General features: G+C 39.0%; 1 protein-coding gene across 4 annotated transcripts in view; it reads left to right on the top strand.

Annotated features, from left to right (window-relative positions):
• The first annotated feature begins 4,789 nt into the window (after window positions 1-4,789).
• Window positions 4,790-21,059, top strand: part of LOC148384189 (E3 ubiquitin-protein ligase rnf213-alpha-like) — a 29,112-nt gene continuing 12,842 nt past the window's right edge. Inside the window, exons 1-28 of one of the 4 annotated variants that reach the window (XM_088357451.1) lie at window positions 4,790-4,826; window positions 6,419-6,532; window positions 6,850-6,941; window positions 7,318-7,764; window positions 7,840-7,967; window positions 8,047-8,178; window positions 8,693-8,895; window positions 8,982-9,283; window positions 9,350-9,615; window positions 9,711-9,896; window positions 9,977-10,169; window positions 10,733-10,788; window positions 10,971-11,130; window positions 11,214-11,363; window positions 11,526-11,624; window positions 11,720-11,842; window positions 11,946-12,129; window positions 12,258-12,431; window positions 12,517-12,642; window positions 12,718-13,319; window positions 13,935-14,094; window positions 14,162-14,379; window positions 14,453-14,590; window positions 15,144-15,413; window positions 15,622-16,789; window positions 16,981-17,162; window positions 17,240-17,395; window positions 17,469-21,032. In XM_088357451.1, coding sequence (XP_088213577.1) covers window positions 6,433-6,532; window positions 6,850-6,941; window positions 7,318-7,764; window positions 7,840-7,967; window positions 8,047-8,178; window positions 8,693-8,895; window positions 8,982-9,283; window positions 9,350-9,615; window positions 9,711-9,896; window positions 9,977-10,169; window positions 10,733-10,788; window positions 10,971-11,130; window positions 11,214-11,363; window positions 11,526-11,624; window positions 11,720-11,842; window positions 11,946-12,129; window positions 12,258-12,431; window positions 12,517-12,642; window positions 12,718-13,319; window positions 13,935-14,094; window positions 14,162-14,379; window positions 14,453-14,590; window positions 15,144-15,413; window positions 15,622-16,789; window positions 16,981-17,162; window positions 17,240-17,395; window positions 17,469-21,032 — 9,579 coding nt within the window. In that variant the 5' untranslated portion in view covers window positions 4,790-4,826; window positions 6,419-6,432. Of the gene's footprint in view, window positions 4,827-5,319; window positions 5,430-6,418; window positions 6,533-6,846; window positions 6,942-7,317; window positions 7,765-7,839; window positions 7,968-8,046; window positions 8,179-8,692; window positions 8,896-8,981; window positions 9,284-9,349; window positions 9,616-9,710; window positions 9,897-9,976; window positions 10,170-10,732; window positions 10,789-10,970; window positions 11,131-11,213; window positions 11,364-11,525; window positions 11,625-11,719; window positions 11,843-11,945; window positions 12,130-12,257; window positions 12,432-12,516; window positions 12,643-12,717; window positions 13,320-13,934; window positions 14,095-14,161; window positions 14,380-14,452; window positions 14,591-15,143; window positions 15,414-15,621; window positions 16,790-16,980; window positions 17,163-17,239; window positions 17,396-17,468; window positions 21,033-21,059 lie in introns of those variants that run through there. The other 3 variants (XM_088357449.1, XM_088357450.1, XM_088357448.1) reach the window with 3 other exon arrangements.

Raw genomic sequence — 21,059 nt, 5'->3', positions numbered from 1 at the left:
TCTTCCATAAATGTTAGAATGTCTGCTCTTCTGCATGAAGAACATTACCCCAACCAAGAGACTGTCCTTCCAAAAAAAAAAAAAATCCCAATTTTTTTCTTTGTTTTTATACTTGTGTTCTTTATTTACATTATGTAGCAAATTCTTCTGTCACTTTAAACTTCTTTTTCATGCGACGGTCATGAGACTTTCATCATGTGACTTGACATTGAATTTGACATACTGTTCCTTATTATTTGCACGAGTTAAGGGTAGTTCTATTCCTTTTCAAACCACTTTGACAAGGCGTTGGACTACATGTATATAAGAGATGCAACATGAGTTGCAATGTATTAGGTGATGGTGAATTTATTATTTCCTTGAGATGTCCACTTTAGCATTCAAAGTACTATGCAAGGTAAGATGGCAGGAACAAAGTCTGCAGGAGGATTTCGATTCACACATATCAGAAACATCAGCTACAGTTCGTTCATATCATCACAACTTTTCAGAGGACAACCTGGGACTTGAATTGTATCGCAATTAATAGACAGACATCTCATGCTATACAAGTGATTAAATTAACCCAAAGACATGTAGATAAATGAAAAAATAAAATAAAAAAAGTGACATCTGCTTAAAAAAAGAGGTGTTGTCTAGTATAGATACTCTCTGTCTCACTCTTTTTGCAAAAATTTTACAATATTGACCTACTGCGCCTTTTCAGCTGAATTGCATGGCATGAGTCTAAGCGAAAACAAGACTGAAAAAAGATATCAAAACATGAAATGGACTCAAGTTTTTACTTTTTGTAAAAAAAAAAAAAAAGGGTAAAAAAAATCATTTCATCTCAATGCAAATGTACATCATGATCCATCAACGCTATTTTGTGTTTGACCAAGATCATGTTCTTGGATGAGAACATCCACGGCAATAAATTCCTGAAAATATGTGACGCTTAAAATAAAATTCTCATCGTCAAACACTCCACACCTCAGGGGAATTGTGTTGAGAAACTAAAGCCAAGAAAGTAGTATTCAAGCCGGGGCTTTCATGAACTAGTCAGAAGACAAAATGTCAACTGAATATTTCTTTAACATGGTTTATAAGCATGAATATTTTTTGCATGAGCTCTGCAAGCCATTCTGATTAGCTCTGCATACTAATAGTATGGAAACCAATGAATGAATGAATGGCGGGTTCGTCTTGCAAATACGATAGAAATTCTATTTTTGCTACCGTAATAACCAACAGTCAATGTGCAACAGTTTTATTTTTCTTCTTCATTTGGCTGCCTCCCTGCTTGAGTCCCTCAATTTCCTCTAATTATCATAATTATTATGTCATAAATTATTATTAATATACGTTGTTTATTGTAGTTAATGTTGCTTTTTTTTTTTTTCCGGACATGTTCTAAATGTATTTCTTATCATCAAGTCCATTGCTGCATATTTAGACTGTATTTCCACAGACTATATTTTGTTTGTGTTATTTCATTTTTGATCAACCCACTTTATTTACACATTGATGTTTTCTTCTTAAGGTTTTGGCAATATTGTTTACTCAAAACAAATGTAGTTAACATAAAAAAAATCGATTTATATATTACCATACAAGGCCCTTCAAGTCAGACACCCAAATTGATTAATTTCTAGTTTTCGAATCTAGTAAAAACTATTTATTTAAAAAAATGAATGGTAATAAAAAAATGTTAGTCATATCTCTATTTTTAAAAAATAAAGACAATCTGTAATTTTAGTAGTCGATGCACAATTTGTCTTTGCAGGCCACATAAAATGATGTGGCGGGCCGTATCTGGCCCCCGAGCCTTGAGTTTGACACCTGATCTAGGATATCTGGGGTTTTCTTCAGCAAACATGATGTCTGTTTTGAATATTCGAAAGAAGAGAGCTGAAATCAAATGAATTACTTTCGGGGCTAAAATGCGATTGCTCATATTTCTATAGCAAGCATATAAAACTGATGAAAGCACCATTAGTAGCAAGAATGTTTGAACTCAGATATTTTCAAATCAACACCTTTGCCCCTCCATGATGCAAACAGACACTCCTGTCACATTATTCAAATCATTACTTAACCCTGAGGTCAACTGGTTAGATAGCATACATTTCAAAAGTACGACATTGATTTGATATGGCATTATTAAGTGAATTTTTTTGAGACATTATGTGAATTACTGAATGTGAAAATTGGCATCTTGCGGTTTCTGTACACTGGGGACCCATACTTCACAAAGGTGCAATAAAACTTTGATGTTCTAATCAATTTCAGGTTCACAATGGAGTTTATGGGCTGGCCATTTTACCACTTGTTCATTTTTTTATTCACAAACTTCTTCACAGATTGTACAATTTTAATGTGTTTAATGGTTAATGTTTGACAATGTTGTCAATCAGTGTCATTTGATTATTTGCTGTTTTTTTTGTTTAACATTGGCAACTTGTTACTGAGTTCTTATGACATTTTTTTCAAGTTGTTAGCAATCATACAGAGAAGATAATTCATCAAGAAAAGTAACACACTGTAACAGAAGCCATGTATACACTATTTAAGATCATTGACCATTGTTATTTGTTTTTCTTTACTTTTATTAATTAGGGGAAATTGTGTATACTACCCCAACCTGCAAGAAAAAAAATACTGTAATGTAGTTTATCTACAATATTCCAATCATAAATAAAATATACTCCTAAGTTGTTTTTTATTTGTTCAATATCTTGTTAAACTCCCATGACGTTTTCCTCTACTGTTGCTTTTGTTATAACAAACTCTTTTGTTATGTGGCAGATGGTATTATTTTGCCTTCCTATTTTTTTATTTTTTTTTATTCTACTACTGTATCAATAGATGAATTGTCAGCTATATTGACACAAGGATAGGAAAGCATGGGAAAGAATGCAAGATGAGGGTCTTTCCTCCATAAATGACTTTATCGTTTATGCTCCTTACAATTACAGTTGCTTTAATGTCACATAGTAGAATGTGACAAACTTAAATGCAGTAAATTGGAAGAATATTTCATAAAAATTAAATTAATATGAAATAGACATAAATGGAATGGTATTATTTATCTTTTATATTTTTTAAACATATATCAAACAAAACTTTATAATTTGTGAAAGAATCTTTAAAAAAATGTTTTGTTTGAAAACATATGGAAACTGACTGTGAATGCTGATTTACCCCTTGCAGATAAAAACAAAAATGCCGAATAAAACCCCTATTGGAAAGGTAAGAACAAAGCATAATAACTTCAAGAAAAAGAATCAAATAAAGCTTATTGCAATATTTTCCACTTGTGGCTTGTGACTTCATTTTACATTCTCCTACATCTCCCTCTAGTGGTAATTTGTAATATGACTTGATGAATTTAGGTCAAATAAAAACATAGAATATAAAAATCCACATTTTCATTTAACTCACAACGGCGTCATCAGAGAAGTGAAGAATAAAACGTGTAAATCTAATTATTTTTACATTTTCACCATCCCCGTGTAGGACCGCTAGATGGCACACGCTCTTAGTTCTGCTTACTCAACATTAAAACACCTGCACAGCAAATACTACAAATCCAGTTCGACCCTCCAAGCACGACTTTCACTTTGCTGTCACTTAAGAAACGTCGATTCAAATCACGTTTGGAGGTAAATACTGCCAATAATAATACATTAGAAATTTAAAAAAATACACGTTCCAAACATTAGCCTGCTGGCATAAGCATCCCGACTGGCTACCGTGAGGAATGCTAATGCTAGTTTACCGAGTTCCAGCAAGCACAGTCTACGTATTTAGCATGGGTCCGTCCCATTTTTATAGTCTTTGGTATGACCCGGCCGGGGTTTGAACCCACAACCTTCCAGTCTCAGCAAAAACCAAAGCAAAAATTATTATATTAAGGTTTCAGTCAGATTTATTTATCTATTTATTTATTTATTTATTTATTTATTTATTTATTTATTTATTTATTTATTTCTGTGAAGCAATATTTGTGTCATTATAATTCTCTGGCTCCTTGTTGCTATTGCTGTGTATTTCAATATATTTTAACAAAAATGTCAAATCAATAAATAACTCTATACATACAATCGTTAGCATTTCTTATAAAACCCCCTATGGTCATTTCAGGGAAAATGAAAGTGAAACAAAGAAAAAGAGTATAAATATCCCCCCGCCTCCCTCACTCTTTTCAGTCCACTTCTATGAACGGAGTGGGTAGGACGTTTCTTTCCCGAGACGATTCGAATCACGTTTGGAGGTAAATACTGCCAATAATAATACATTAGAAATTAAAAAAAATACACGTTCCAAACATTAGCCTGCTGGCATAAGCATCCCGACTGGCTACCGTGAGGAATGCTAATGCTAGTTTACCGAGTTCCAGCAAGCACAGTCTACGTATTTAGCATGGGTCCGTCCCATTTTTATAGTCTTTGGTATGACCCGGCCGGGGTTTGAACCCACAACCTTCCAGTCTCAGCAAAAACCAAAGCAAAAATTATTATATTAAGGTTTCAGTCAGATTTATTTATTTATTTATTTATTTATTTATTTATTTATTTATTTCTGTGAAGCAATATTTGTGTCATTATAATTCTCTGGCTCCTTGTTGCTATTGCTGTGTATTTCAATATATTTTAACAAAAATGTCAAATCAATAAATAACTCTATACATACAATCGTTAGCATTTCTTATAAAACCCCCTATGGTCATTTCAGGGAAAATGAAAGTGAAACAAAGAAAAAGAGTATAAATATCCCCCCGCCTCCCTCACTCTTTTCAGTCCACTTCTATGAACGGAGTGGGTAGGACGTTTCTTTCCCGAGACGATTCGAATCACGTTTGGAGGTAAATACTGCCAATAATAATACATTAGAAATTAAAAAAAATACACGTTCCAAACATTAGCCTGCTGGCATAAGCATCCCGACTGGCTACCGTGAGGAATGCTAATGCTAGTTTACCGAGTTCCAGCAAGCACAGTCTACGTATTTAGCATGGGTCCCATTTTTATAGTCTTTGGTATGACCCGGCCGGGGTTTGAACCCACAACCTTCCAGTCTCAGCAAAAACCAAAGCAAAAATTATTATATTAAGGTTTCAGTCAGATTTATTTATTTATTTATTTATTTATTTATTTATTTATTTATTTATTTATTTATTTATTTATGTGAAGCAATATTTGTGTCATTATAATTCTCTGGCTCCTTGTTGCTATTGCTGTGTATTTCAATATATTTTAACAAAAATGTCAAATCAATAAATAACTCTATACATACAATCCTTAGCATTTCTTATAAACCCCCCTATGGTCGTTTCAGGAAAAATGAAAGTGAAACAAAGAAAGAGTATAAATATCCCCCCGCCTCCCTCACTCTTTTCAGTCCACTCCTATGAACGGAGTGGGTAGGACGTTTCTTTCCTGAGACAGGTAAGCGCTATTTTCGACGAAATATCACTCAAAACTGTCGTCCTTAATGTCTATTTACGTAATATTTGTTTGTGTAGCTCCATCACGGTGTTTTTAAAAACGAGTACGCGGCTAAACTTGTAACGGAAGCATCCATTTTTTGTGACATTGTAAAATTAAAAATAAAGATTTTCCTTTCGCCTTTTGATGAATGTTTTCGTGTGATTTCACCGTTAGAAATTTTGGTCACAATGCCAAATTTAAGTATACTGGTTCAGTTAATTATTTCCAGCGTCTCTCAATTACTTTCGTTTCGTCTACTCAAAATGACTTTTCATTTCCACGAAGTCAAGCCACTCACTACTGAATTGTACTTGTGCCCGTAAATTAGCGTAATCGCTGTAAACATATCCGGGTTTTCTTTCTTTCTTTCTTTCTTTCTTTCTTTCTTTCTTTCTTTCTTTCTTTCTTTCTTTCTTTCTTTCTTTCTTTCTTTCTTTCTTTCCTTCCTTCTTTCCTTCCTTCCTTCTTTCCTTCCTTCCTTCTTTCCTTCCTTCTTTCCTTCCTTCCTTCTTTCCTTCCTTCCTTCTTTCTTTCTTTCTTTCTTTCTTTCTTTCTTTCTTTCTTTCTTTCTTTCTTTCTTTCTTTCTTTCTTTCTTTCTTTCTTTCTTTCTTAACGGTAAAGTGGGTCAAGGACTCGCAGCGTGATAGCTGTAAACATATCCGGTAAAAAAAAAAAAAATTACAAGCAATTTTGAATGTGCCTCACTCAGTATGATGTATTTTTATGTAGTTCTTCAAAATGAAAAATGGATTTTTGACATGCACATTTAAATTGGCCTCAGCAATCTATTTTAATGTAATTGGTTCACATGATCTTGAAGTTATTGAGTGAAAACGCTCATATTTACAGTAATAACTTAATTAAAAATATTTGAAGTGGTTCGATATTTTCAGCCTTAGAATAGAATATTGACATATGATACTATTCATTTTTTGTCACCCACCCCAGAAAAGTGTGAAGATGAAGTGTACCAAGTGTGGCTTTAATGCTTTGAAGAAGAAAGACAAGTTCTGCAGAGAGTGTGGCTTCAATTTGTCAGTCCAGCCTCCCAACAGCCAAGGTGAATTATATTTTGCTTTTCAGACAGCATATGCAAAAACTTGTCAATATACCTTTTGGATGGATATTCATTCACTGAAAATAAAGTCCTATACGTACTAAAGGCAAGATGGTTTGAAATTGCCAAAATTATGATTCTAAAATAGTTGTCTTTTTTTTTTTAAATAGTATTTGTGTCTGCTGCATTTACCACATAAAAATTATTTCTATTTTCAAAGTTATGTATTGGTTTTGTATTAAAGAAAAAATCCTGTTTTGTTGTTTTGTTGCTTTGCTTACTCCATGTGTTGAAATTTAATTTGCTTTAATCTTTAGAAGAAAATCAACCAAAGTCCTTGGTACCAGATTTGGAAGCTGCGACCGATACAACAGCAAAAGATTCTGTAGACAACAAAGATTCTAACAAAAAGGTAACATTTCACTTTTCTACTTACTAAATAGCAGCATTGGATACATCTGCACATTCAGTTGACATAAGAAATATGTCCTTACAAATGAAAATGCTTAGTTTTGAATGTATACATTCAGAATAATTTGTTTCAAAGTCCAAATTGTTGACATCGCCTTGCTTAAATTTAAAAAACTAAGTGCATCATCTCTTATAAAGTTAACTAAAACTTTGCAACTTCTGAACTGTGAAGCGGACGTGCTAACCAGTGCCCCTCTATGCCACCTTCATATATTGAAATTAAATGATGTAATTGATTATTATATTATAGTTAATTGATGAATTAATATGATTAATTCATTTCTTAATTATAAAATGTTTCACTTTTCTGTTTGTAGTCAAAAAAGAAAGCCCGGAAGAAAAAGGCAGCAGATCAGTCCTCCTCAAGAGAGGACCAGTCTGGTTCCTTTGCTGACAATACCAACAATAATGATGCGCAGACTGAAAACAGTCAGTCTGAAGTCACCTCAGGTCCGTATGGTGAAGAAGATAAAGATGAGAGCAATGCACAAAAATCTGTTCAAGATTCAGGTACGACTCAGCACTCTGATGACAGCACAAGTTTCGATGCTAACTCGGGTGCAGGCACGGCTTCCGAGGCCGGCAACACAAATACTGACGAGACCAAAAAAAGCGAGTCAAAGAGAGAGAATGGTCAAGCCGTGTGTGACCAGAACGCCAACGTGGCTCAGGAAAGCGCACATGAGAAGGAACCGAAAGTGAAGCAGCCTGGCACTGTAGAACAGACGATGATCTTTGGCCCCCAACCTCAATTACCATCCAAGGTAACGCTTGATGCAAATGAGCAGCTCGATCAAGCAATGCGTTGTGTTCCTTGAAGAACATTCATATGCTCGCAGGTGCTTGCTCAAGACAGAGGCTCCAGCGTAGACCCACACAATGCAACGGAAGGCATGGTGGTCCAAAGGTCTCATGCAAACTATCATTCCCAACATGCCAGCATTCCAACTCAACCAACCGACACACGGTTTGTCTCACTCAGATGGTTTTCGGTTGAGAATATTTGCCATGATAATAACAGTAGTATGTTTTTCTCCTCAAAACAGACTCACTATTTACTTCCATGCCATCCTCTCAAAAGATTTCAAATTTAACCTCAATGAAGATGCTATCTACATCAGAGCTGGGCCTCCTTTCGCAAAATGGGAAGACATTGCAGTGGAGCTACGTGTGACCAGGTAATTCTTCCAAAATAGTGATTTTTTTTAAAATTTTATTTCAGCCAGTACATAATCAAAATTGATTACAATTTCATTTCACATTGTTATTTATACATAACTTGTTGAAAAGGGAGGCGGGTTGAAGCAATTCTGCTTACTAATTTAATTGGTTCCACCATCGGGTTTGTAAGTGTAAGTCGAAGCAACGTTTCCCATAGGAATCAATGTAAAAGCCAATAATGCGTGCCCAACTATCCCAAAAGTCACATCTTTTACCTTGTTACAGTTTTATTTTGGCTACACTTGCTAAAAATAGGCTAATAAATTATGGTATGCTTCCATGTACTCGGCATTACATTTTGGTGCAATTAATGAGTTTTCCAACTGGAGGGCTAGGGCGCCAGTTCGCAAGTCAAAAATTGGTTCGTAAGTAGGGGCAAAAAATCGCGCGGCTCTGGTTCGTATCTCGAAAAGTCATCCTCATCCCAACCTCTTCATGCATTGATGAATGTTTGTTTTCTGTTTTGTGCAGGGATTTGAACGAGCATGGCTTTTTGGTCCAAGGCTTTCTGGAGACCAACAAAACACACATTGTGCCGCGGTCAATACCTTACAAATATGTTGTCCGCAAGGCAAAAGGAAAAGACATATACGAATACATCTACAAAGAAAATTCAGATCAATCCAACACCAACAGATGCTTGTTTGTTGAACCTCACCTCCTCAATGAAGACGGTATGGAAAACCCTCACTCGTGCCTGTTATACTCATCAATTTTGTTGTTTTATGCCCATTTGTTTGTGTTTATTTTTTCATTAAAGGGGAATGGCATCAGTATGACGACATTGTGTGTGTTAAGCCAGAAGAAGGCATATGGAAACAATTGGTTAGAGGAGTGAAAAGTGTTTGGACTAACCAGAGGAAACAACTGGTTCAAGGCAGAGACATAGCGGGGAAGATAATGATGGGCACAATCTTTGATCTTCTCAAGACATGGACAAAAAAGAATTTAGAAAATTTTCTAAAACAGCTGAGTCAGTTTTTCCATAATTATTCCAACCCATCTACATATGAAGTATCGGGGCACACGAAATGGACCTCCTTAAACTACGACGAGAACCATGTAAGTATAGAAAATTTGCTCTGGTATAGCCAAAATTGTCCTCTGAACCACTTTGCATTTCCCAAGGTGCGGAATTCGATCAAGGACTTCATGTTGACAGATGTGACTCCGCGGGTACAAGGGAATGTAAATTCCCCCCAAAATAGTTTGTACATTGAAGACCCTCTGCGAGCGGCTGCGATCATGCTCTACGTGTGTGAACTATACCGTATAGAACTGGACATTACCAACCGCCTCTACCTTTGCGCTGAGCTGTGTTTACCCAAACTAGACAAAATTGGCTTCCTTGAGTACTGGAAAGATTTGTCACAGGATCTTGCTCTTCTTCCAAGGTATAGTGTGATTCAGTCAGAATCATTCCTGGCAAAAATTGCTTAAATGCCTTTATCTACTCTAACTAACCATCTTCATCCTGTTTGTATTGTAGCCTGCCAAGCAGCTTGTTCTCTCTTATCAAAACTGTGAAAGACTATGGGCACCCCCAATGGATTTTGGCATTACCCCTCTTTCACCTCCTCGACGGAAAGGATGTACAACCTTTTCAGGTGCTGACACCTGAGCATGGTCTGAAAGATCTTGGAATGGGCCAAATTAACAATGAAAGTGAAAGGAAGTAAGAACTATGATACGAACACTAACACCATGTGAGTGAGGGAGTAAGTTATTAACTTCTCACCGTCTTTCGCTTGTCAGGAACTTGCTCAAGATGATGAAAGACAAGAGTCATTTGATGGAAGTGGATCCACTTGCAGCACGATCTGGGTTTTACCTGATGTCACTCGGTGAATTTAAAGATTGCAGTATCAACATGAACATCCAACTTTTGGACATGCTCAATGTTTTCAACCTGAAAGCACCAAAGGACATAAACTATTCTAACTATAAGGTATGCCATGATTAAGAACAACAAACCAAAATGAAAAAAAAAAACTGTAGTAGAAGTGAGTGTGGACTTCTATTTTTCATGATTAATTGGGGTCAAATTTGATTCCAGTCGAATACATATTACAACCATGTACGGTAATAAATTGCTATTAATCTCAAGTTGTTAATGTGACAAACTTGAACATTAAAAAATATTATGTGCGTTTTCTTAAAGTGGCAGAAAGCGCCTGGTATTCCATGTGGTTGCAAATGTGTGCCCCCTAACTCGGGATGTAGCTGTGTTAAGAATGAAACAATCACTTTTCAATTGCTATTCGAAGTCATTCCACCCCATTTTAAGCACCTAAATAAAGTTCAGATGTTCTACCTTGCAATGTACGCTGACCCTAACATGCTAAAACCAAAAGTCCAAAAATCGTTTTGTTTCATTGGCCCATAACATTTTTCCCTGCTTGATTTTGGGAGATTGGAGATTTTAAGTAGTGCCACTGGACAATGTTAATCATACATGATCATAATATTCTTGGGGTTTAAAATAATGGGTGATTCTGGTTTCCCTTTCAGGATGTATCTGAAATTCTTTCTCACATCAAAAGCAAAGTCCTTGAGATGAAACACAGGTAATTATAATTTTTATTTAAACAAAGCAATATTTAATCTTATATTATTTTTTCATCTTATATCTTTTTTTTTCTTTTTATCATATTATTTTCAATATTTTTAAACATGGCAATATTTTTTCCCTATATTATTTTCATGTGTTCTTCAATTTGCATATTGAACTCTACTGCATCTTTGGTAGTGATGTCTTGGAGGCTGATGCAAGACCGTGTCTGGATGCAGCAGTTAAACTCTTTGAGAAAATTTGCAAAGGAGCCACGTCGTCCTACAAGGACATTCCTGTAGAATGCATGAAACTGGTTGCGTCCGTGTTTGATTTGGCTGTTCCACACATGCAACAGGTATGAAAAATGAAATCGTATGTGGAATGCCTTTCACATAGAGGTGGGTTGGCAATTTAAACTGAAAAATCATTTCCATATAGGAGGCTGGAGGAGATGGAAAGCTACCATATGCAGAAAAGATCTCAAAGGCAATGCGCATCATGAGATCTTGGATGAGTTCGCACTTCAAGGGAAATTTGCTATCCAAGAGTAATTTATCTCGCAACCTTGAGGCTACGCAGGAAATGGAAGTGAGCACTGTAATGTTTTTTTAATTGAAATAACAGAAGTAAAGATGGACTCGCCTGTGACTCACCTGTCTTTTGGTTTTGTATTAAGAGCCACCATAAGTCAATCTTTTGATGGTAATAATATGAACATGTTTTTTTGATAATCTGTTTTATTTTGTGTAGGTATGGAACCACATACTTGGAATACACTTCAACAATTATAGCTGTCAGAATGAGTGGAGGCTGAAATTAGCTTCGGATTTTGAGGGCAGGTATAAAAAGGTACAGGATAACGGCTTAATTGCACATCATTTAGATGCCTTTTTTTTTTTTTTTTTTTGACAAGTTAGTGGAATGTCTGCTGTGTTTGATTTTAGGAAAAATCCGAGGATCAAGTTGAGTTTTACTGCGCAAAAATAGAAAAACTGGAAATTTCGCTTCAAAATGTTTCACCTATTATTGAGAAGTGTGCGCTCGAGGCTGTTACATCTGTATGCCAGGTATCCATATTTTGTTTTTGACAATTGTTAATGTTGAGTAAATTTGAGAAGGTAACCTAAAGATAAAGTCTCACCCTTATTGTATGTCGGCTTCCTCATCCAGACCAAATCAGACGTCCAACTGCTCGAGAATTTGAAGATGAACAAGAAATTTGTGAACATTTTCTCAGCCATTCTCAAAAGTTCCTGGCCAAAGGATCAACAAGGAAATTATGAGGAGAAAGAAGAAGTTGTCCTTCAGCACCTTCTCACGTGGACTGGTGCCAAACACATTTTACAGCTATCTGGTAATCCCTCAAACAGCTTTTCATTGATCAGCTTTGATGAAAATGAACACCCAAACCTAATATACGGTTAGATTTGTGCTCTTAGTCAGGAAAGGTGCTAGTGACATTCAATTGTATCTCCTTTTCAGATGCAGAGGAAAAGCTTTTTGACATGCTCACCTTGGATGCCAAAGACAGAGTCACTTTTGCCATGTCAATATTGACAAACATCAAAACTCAGTTTATTAAGGGAAATATTCCACTGAAGCTGCTCCGAACGCTCGTGGCAAATCAAAAAGCCTTCATAGAGCTGCTGAAGAGTGGTAATAGTCATCTCCTTTTCACAAATGACGGAAAGATAATAAGATAGACTGACGTGCGCTTTGTTTTTTTGTTTTTTTTCTCCAGAGGATACTGGCAAAATGAAAAGACATCTGAAGTATCGAGAAGGTGAACTTGATGCTGTAGACAAAGAGAAAAAGCAAGTGGATGCCTTGCTCACAATGATCCACCGCCTTGACAAACACATGGCGGGTATGAGGGTGAAGTTTAGTGTGATCAAACGTTTGCAATGTATGACAAGTCTTTTTCCATCCCTTTTCTTTGCAGTTGATGTCTGTGAGATGGATGAAATACGCCGTGTCAATATAGAGATGATACCCCTTGACCATTTTATGGAAGTTCATCCGTTTGACCAACTCCCCCCAGCTATGGCTGGCGTTGTCACTTATTTCAAAATGAATGAACGCATCAGACGCATGTCAGATGTTTTGTACAAATTCAAAGACAGCCATACATTCATATTGTGCTGGAAAGAACAAGGCAGACTTCCTGAACGTGACACCTTGGACGAAGCGGTACCTCGCGAACCGCTGACATTCGACGAGCTTTGCGAGGATATTTTCGAGCCTTGCATGGCCGATTACACGGATATCTACAATGGTTTAAAAGATGGAAGTATCGGGCTAGATGAGGTGAACCGGCTTTTCGGCAATTATAAGGGCAAGTACGCGGAGCTCGAACGAGACCTGGAGATCATGTGCGGGATTGACATGTCGACAGATAAGCAATGGATTCACACCAGGCTTCAACAAATTGAGCAATTTCATGAACTCCGTCAAGCAGCGGATTCAGCTGAGGTCATCTTGGCCGTCAAAGAGACGCTCTGTCTTCAAGGAGACTTCAGTGTGCTGGAGACGCTCTTGAATGTTGTGAGTTGAATGTCTACAACAAATCGATGCTATGTTACTTTTGCGTTTTCTTTTTTTCCCCGAAATCAAAAGTGTAAAACTGTGGGACCCCCATTAACGCTCCAATGTAAATGGCTGCGCAATCGCGGCAATTTTGACGTTCCTGAAAAATAAGGGTTGTGGCAATTCAAAATGTATGCCCAATGGCAGCAGTATTTTTCTCCTCAAATTGCTATTACCGTATTTTCCGCACTATAAGGCGCACCTTCAATGAATGGCCCATTTTAAAACTTTGTTCATATATAAGGCGCACCGGATCATAAGGCGCACCTTCAATGAACGGCCCATTTTAAAACTTTGTCCATATATAAGCCCATATATTTGGACACGCCTGCCATAGTGGCTCAATATCGGTCCACATATAAGGCGCACCGGGTTATAAGGCGCACTGTCGGCTTTTGAGATTATTGGAGGTTTTCAGGTGTGCTTTATAGTGCGGAAAATACGGTAATCATGTTTGCGTGGTTTTTTTTTTCATGTTCAATAATAGTTTATTGGGTATTTATATTCAGAATACTTTCTTGTCACACCTGAGATTCCACTGACATTGTTGTTTTTATGGTTTTCTCCCTTCAGAGTCATGCAGACACTCAGGAGAAGGAGCTGCGGTGCATTGACAATGACTTGATAGAAGCCAAAAAGGATCTGGTTGACATCACGGAGCCTCGTAGACTTTGCTTAAATGAGCTAAAACACAGAGGCCATTTTGTAACATGGGTGAAAGATGCACTGAAAGGTAACTAGCATGAATATCTCAAATCTCATCTAGGCCAGGGAATTTTAAAAATACCGACTCCTTTCAGATCTGAAGGACCTGAAGGTGTTTGTTGACCTTGCTTTCATCTCTGCGGGAGAGAACGACATGGAGGTGGACCGTGTGGCTTGCTTCCATGATGCCATTCATGGCTACGCTCCCGTCCTGTACGAGCTGCCACCAAATTCTGGTTTTCCGGCCTTCAAAGAGGTTTTAAAGAAACTCTGGAGTGCTCTCGACAAGGACAACAACCTTACCAAAAAAATGGTAATGGGAAAAGATTTACTCCTTGTGATTAAGACATACATTTCACGACACAAATCTATTTTTTCTTTTCCAGCGTGACAGTGGCCGCCATTTGGAATGGCTGAAGAATGTTAAGGATAGTCATGGCTCAGTGGAGTTGTCTTCTATGGCTCTGGCAACAGCCATTAACAGAAAGGGCATCTATTGGATCGGTGCAGTGAATGGAAAAAAGGTCAATTGACAAATTCCAGGGTTGATTTGCCTGCTATTTGACATGTCACAATAATTCACATCATTTAGATTAATAGTTATACGGAAGCTATGTAATGCTATTTGTTAATTACGTCAACATACTGCTGGGATAGGCTCCATCACAAACGCGACACCTCGTGAGAATAAAACAGAATGACCAGCTCACTACATCACCAGGCCCTACCCCTTAAATTTACATAAACATCACACAAATGATAACTAAGTTGTCTTTTCTAGAGATGATATGTTTGCAATGTTTGGTGCATGTTCAAAATGTGTTTTCGAGAAATGAAATGTGTTTAAAGCATAGGTGTCAAACTCGAGGCCCGGGGGCCAGATACGGCCCACCACATCATTTTATGAAGATAAATTTGACATCCACTTTGTGTCATTACTAAAATTACAAACTTTATTCACTTTTAAAAATGACAGATATCGATCACTGATTTTTCAACTATCGACTGTGGGTCTGGCATATATTGTAATGCTCACTGTATCAGACAATTAGTCTGAATGTGTGCTTTTTGTGACAGGTAAGTCTGGACACTGTCTTAGAACTGGAAATTGTGGAGGAGGAGAAGGAGGAGGAAGAGTGTGAGGCATCCTCTTCCTCAGAAGAGAATGAGGATGAAGAAGAGGATGAGGATGAAGAAGAGGATGAGAATGAAGAAGAGGATGAGGATGAAGAAGAAGATGAGATGCACTATTATTCTCTGGAAGATGTGCGGGAGCTGCAGAACAAACTGATGCTCATGTCTGGGAAAGGCGATCAGGGACAGCAGGAAGTCAACTACTTTGCAGAGGTACTGTATTTCTAGCAGTGACAGATGAAACAGATGGGGCACCACACAAAACTGAATTAGGCTAAGCCAAAACTGCAATACTCTATCATCTATCTATCTGTTTGTTTCCTTCTGACATTCTGATTTTGTTAAAAAAAAATTGTATTACAATTTGGCTTTACGAGAGATGCCGCAATGTAATTTTTCTTCTAAAACATTTCATTCTCAGGTCTTTGCCGGTGTTCAAAGACTAGCTGAAGCTTTCATTGCTCTCTACACCGCTGGAAACCCTCTTTTCAGACACTGGGAAGCTCAAGTCCACTGCTGCCTCAATGGGAATGTCAACATTGAGATGAACTTCAACCTTGGGAAAAACGTTAATATTTTGACCATTGAGGACAGCCTTCCTGAACTTTGCCTCAAAATGGAGCACCGCTTGGCCCTTTGGATGGAATTCCTGGACACACAGCGATTTCAGCATTACTATTTGAACTACTTCACAGCGGAACAAATCTTCTTCCTATGCAGCAATCTGTCAGAAGAACACGTAAAACGTGTTGACGATCAAGTTCTCATGATGCTGTCCTTTATCAAGGCCCCCTGCACAGCCTCGGATGTATCGCGCGCGTGGCATGAACTTCAAGATGAAGTCCTCACACCTCCACAAGAACAAAATGAGGAATCTGAGTTCCAGGAGATGAATGCTGAGGTACAAGCAAACAGATTTGAAAGTTTCAATCAGATATGGGAGGACTACATGAAAGACCCAAAGCACATTCTTGACATACAAAGTCTTGGAAAACTACTGGAAAGGCTGGCTAAGAAGGATGATGTTTCTGAAGAGCAGGTTGAGAACTTCATAAAGAGAGAACTCCCAAAAAGCATGGAAGCGGGAAAGCCAAACCTCCTTGTTTGCCCTCAGACGGCAGTGTTAACTTCTTGCATCTCCATTTATATGACCAGTCACGATCAACCACTCCCAACTTACGACGAGGTCCTGCTGTGCAATTCCACTTCAACCTATGAACAGGTGGAGCTTTTTCTTAGGCGTTGTCTCAGCGCAGGTTGCAAGGACAAGAAGATATACTGTCTCCTGTTCGGGGAGCTGCTTCCGTACGACGTGAGTTCTAAAGTTGAAAAGTTTTTTCAGCGCATGAACGTGCGATGTACGGCAGACTACAGGCTTGTTCTTCTGTGTAGCTCCGAAAAAGAACATGCCTACCTTCCATCAGCTTTCAGTCAGTACAGGTTGCAGGTTGTACCTCAGTTGTCACTGACCAGCATCCAAAAGTACCTCCAGCATCATTATGTGGTTCCGACAAATCAGTCAAGTGCAGCTGCTGTATTCAAAGATGGCCTCTGTGTTGGCACTGTCTCATCGGAAAGGGCTGGTGTTGGTAAGTGTAAGCCTGTTAACAATTTTGATCTTGCATCCAAATGCTTTTATCGTAATCAAAACAAGCTAGCCTACATCCAATATGCTGTTTTTTTATTATTATTATTTTTCTAAATCTTGATATGAATTCATTTGGAATTGCAACATGGTGAAAAAACTTACTTCTGATCATAATTGTTTTCATAATTTCAGGTAAATCACTTTACATCAAGAGGATTTACCAATCACTGCAGGAAGCAACTGAGGAACGCACAAGTCGAATATGCATTCGGCTGATTGAACCCAGCGTCGATGAGCATGCCATCCTTAAGTCTCTTTTGAAAAGCGCTCGAAAGGACAAACTCACCGTGTTTCATTTTGACATTACTTCATCGGTAATTGTTATCATTTGCGTTACATTTGATGTCCGCTGTTGCTTTTGTGTCAATCTGTATTTCTGCTGTTTTAAAAGGTGAGGAAAGGTATCCACGAGTTTCTATTCAAGTTGTTGATTCTACGTTACCTAACGGACTCGGAGGGAAACACCTGGAAGTGCAGTAATAAGGATCTTTATGTCATTGAGTTTTTAGAAGAAACCGTCAAGCCAGGCAAAAATGCTTCAGCTCAGGTAGGAGTTTTTGATAAACGATCATTTCACCATAGAGCTTTCCTTACCTCGGGCTTTTCTTTGGTCTCCTTAGACTGCTACCTCCATCAGCTCATTCACAGACGTGTTCCCCAAAATTATTTGCCGGCCACCGAAAGAGGTCTTGGAACTAGCAGTGAAGAAGGAACAACATTTCCATGACAACCCACTGATGGATGACAAAGTGTTCAGGAGTTCAGCCTTCCAGCGACCGTACCAGTATCTCCGAAGATTTCACAATAACATTAGCCTTGATCGGTTCAATTACAAGAGCAACAACTCTGAAGGTTCGGAGGAAGAATGTCTTCAGCTGCTTCTCATATACTGTGGCATTTTCGATCCTTCCTGGGCGGAACTTAGAAACTTTACTTGGTTTCTCAATCTGCAGCTGCAAGACTGTGAGAAATCTGTGTTCTGTGATGCCGTTTTGACAGGAGACATTCTCAATGGGTTTAAAACCTTTGTGGTGGGTTTTATGATTGTCATGGCAAGAGACTTTGCCACACCATCACTGAATCTCTCTGACCAAAGCCCTGGGAAATCACAGATGGACTCAAATAACGACGAGGAGGACTTGGCTCCGTTTTTGATTCGAAAAAGATGGGAAAAGGAACCACACCCGTACATTTTCTTTAATGAGGACCACTCATCCATGACCTTCATTGGATTCTATCTTCGACGCAATTCACAGAATGCATATGATGCAATTGATCCAAGATCTGGTACGGTTATCAAAACAAACGTTATGTCAAAGGAATTGTTGCAAGGACTGCACAATCAGGGTGTTCCTTTTAACATCAACTTTGATAGCCTACCCAGAAAGGAAAAAATACAGCGACTATGCAATGTTCTTGGAATCAAGAAGCCTTTTGACCCGGATCCAACATATGAGCTGACAACGGACAACATCCTGAAGATGCTGGCAATTCACATGCGTTTCAGGTGTGGCATACCTGTCATCATCATGGGAGAGACAGGATGTGGGAAGACGAGACTCATCAAATATCTTTGCGAGTTGCGCAGGAACCGCGTCGCCGCTGAAAATATGAAACTGGTCAAAGTGCATGGCGGGACATCATCACAGATGATTTACGCCAAAGTGAGAGAAAGCGAAGCTATCGCTTCCGCCAACAAACAAAAACATGGATTCGACTCTGTTCTCTTCTTAGACGAGGCCAACACCACAGAGGCCATAAGCAGTATCAAGGAGGTACTTTGTGACAAGACAGTCAAGGGGGTGCCTTTGGATGCCAACAGTGGATTGCAGATCATCGCCGCATGCAACCCTTACCGAAAGCACACCGATAAGATGATCAAGAGGCTCGAATCTGCAGGTCTTGGGTACAGAGTCCGGGCTGAGGAAACGGATGAAAAACTAGGCTCAATTCCTCTCCGCCAGCTAGTCTATAGAGTTCAAGCATTGCCACCTAGCATGATCCCGTTGGTGTGGGACTTTGGCCAGTTAAACGATCAGACGGAGGAAAAATACATTGAGCAAATTGTGACGAGAGTTGTGGAAAGTCAAGAGATTCCACAGAGGTACTTTGAATGCATTACTCTGTCTCTCTCCTCCTCACAAAAGTACATGCGTGGAAGGCGTGATGAATGTAGCTTTGTTAGCCTGAGAGATGTCGAACGTTGCATGCAGGTTTTTGTTTGGCTCCACGACCACCACAGAGATTTCTTTGCAAAGCTCAGAGAATTTGATCCAAACAAGCCAGAGGAACGAGATCCAGTATTGTGGTCTCTAATTATAGCCCTAGGTGTGTGCTACCACGCTTGCCTTGAACAAAAGAATGACTACAGAAAGTGTGTCAGCAAAAGTCTGCTGTCATTTTACACGCCAGAAAAAATAAGGAAGGAAATCACACTTATGCAGGACTTACTCTTGAGTGGCGTGCCAATGGTTGAAACGATTGCACGAAATGCGGCCCTCAAAGAAAATGTTTTTATGATGGTTTTCTGCATTGAGCTCAGAATTCCGCTTTTCTTAGTCGGGAAACCTGGAACCTCAAAATCTCTGTCCAAGACACTGGTGGCAGATGCAATGCAGGGCCAAGCTGCACACTCTGAGCTCTACAAAATGTTCAAACAGATTCATTTGGTGTCCTTCCAGTGCAGTCCACACTCCACATCAGAAGGGATCATCAATATTTTCAAACAATGTGGACGCTATCAGGAAGGAAAGAATCTGGAGGAGTACATTTCAGTCGTTGTCCTTGATGAGATTGGGCTGGCTGAAGACTCTCCCAAAATGCCACTTAAAACCCTTCACCCATTGTTGGAAGAAGGGTGCATTGACGATGAGCCGCTGGCACACAAAAAGGTGGGCTTCATTGGCATTTCCAACTGGGCATTAGACCCCGCAAAGATGAACCGAGGCATTTTTGTCTCTCGGGGTGATCCTGATAAGAAAGAACTGATTGAGAGCGCAGAAGGCATATGCTCATCTGATGTGATGGTCTTGGAGAAAGTCAGGGAATTGTTCACCTATTTTGCACGAGCCTACATTGATATTGTCCAGAAGAAAGGCAAAGGATTTTTTGGCCTGCGTGACTATTACAGCTTGATTAAAATGGTTTATGCAGTGGCCAAAATTTCCCAAAGAAAGCCCACCATTAAGGAGATCACAAAGGCCATTTTGAGGAACTTCAGCGGCAAAAATGATGTGGATGCCATGGCTGTCTTTAATGAAAATTTTTGCCTTGCATCCGACCTGGAGAACATCAGCGCCATTGAGTTTGTGAGAGAAAACATTCAGTCGGCTGGACAAGAGGAAGAATGCCGCTACTTGCTGATCCTAACTCGAAATTATGCAGCCCTCCAGATCTTGCAGCAAACCTTTTTTTCAGAGATTGGTCAGCCTGAAATAATTTTTGGATCCAGCTTTCCTAAAGACCAGGAGTACACTCAAATCTGCCGCAACATCAACAGAGTCAAGATCTGCATGGAGACCGGTAAAACTGTTGTGCTTCTGAACTTGCAGAACCTTTATGAAAGTCTCTACGATGCCCTCAATCAATATTATGTCTACTTGGGAGGGCAGAAGTATGTGGACCTTGGCCTCGGGACCCACCGTGTCAAGTGTAGGGTGCACGACAACTTCCGGCTCATTGTCATTGAAGAAAGAGAGGTGGTCTACAAACAGTTCCCAGTACCGCTCATCAACAGGCTGGAGAAACATTATCTGGACATCTACACCGTCCTGACAGCAGCGCAGAAGAGGATGGTCGAGAAATTAGATGAATGGGTCAGACGCTTTGTTTCGGTCAGCAATCGCATTGTCATGAATCAGACGTACGAGTACCATCCATCAGACGTCTTCATTGGCTACCATTCAGACGCTTGCGCTTCCGTGATCCATCAAGTGATCGAAAAGACAAAGGATGCTTTTGAAATCGTCGATGCTGAGCAGAGACTTCTCCAAGAGGGTAAATTTGTACTGCTCAGGTGTGCCACCCCGGATTCAGTGATGCGATTGGAACAGACCGATCTTCCCAATGGAGAAAGTGAAGAACTTGCCAATGTCTACTTTGAAGATCAGAACAACAACTGCCTGGTTGACTTCATCGTTGCTCATACAAGACAGGAAGTCCATCGCGTTGCCTCCTTCACAGAGGTAATGTTCACGTACCAGCGCCTGAGA

This window comes from Syngnathus floridae, chromosome 17 (assembly GCF_059516105.1).
Source record: "Syngnathus floridae isolate MCC-2025c chromosome 17, RoL_Sflo_1.0, whole genome shotgun sequence".
NCBI classification, from domain to species: Eukaryota; Metazoa; Chordata; class Actinopteri; order Syngnathiformes; family Syngnathidae; genus Syngnathus; species Syngnathus floridae.
This window is presented reverse-complemented; position numbering and strand designations above follow the sequence as displayed.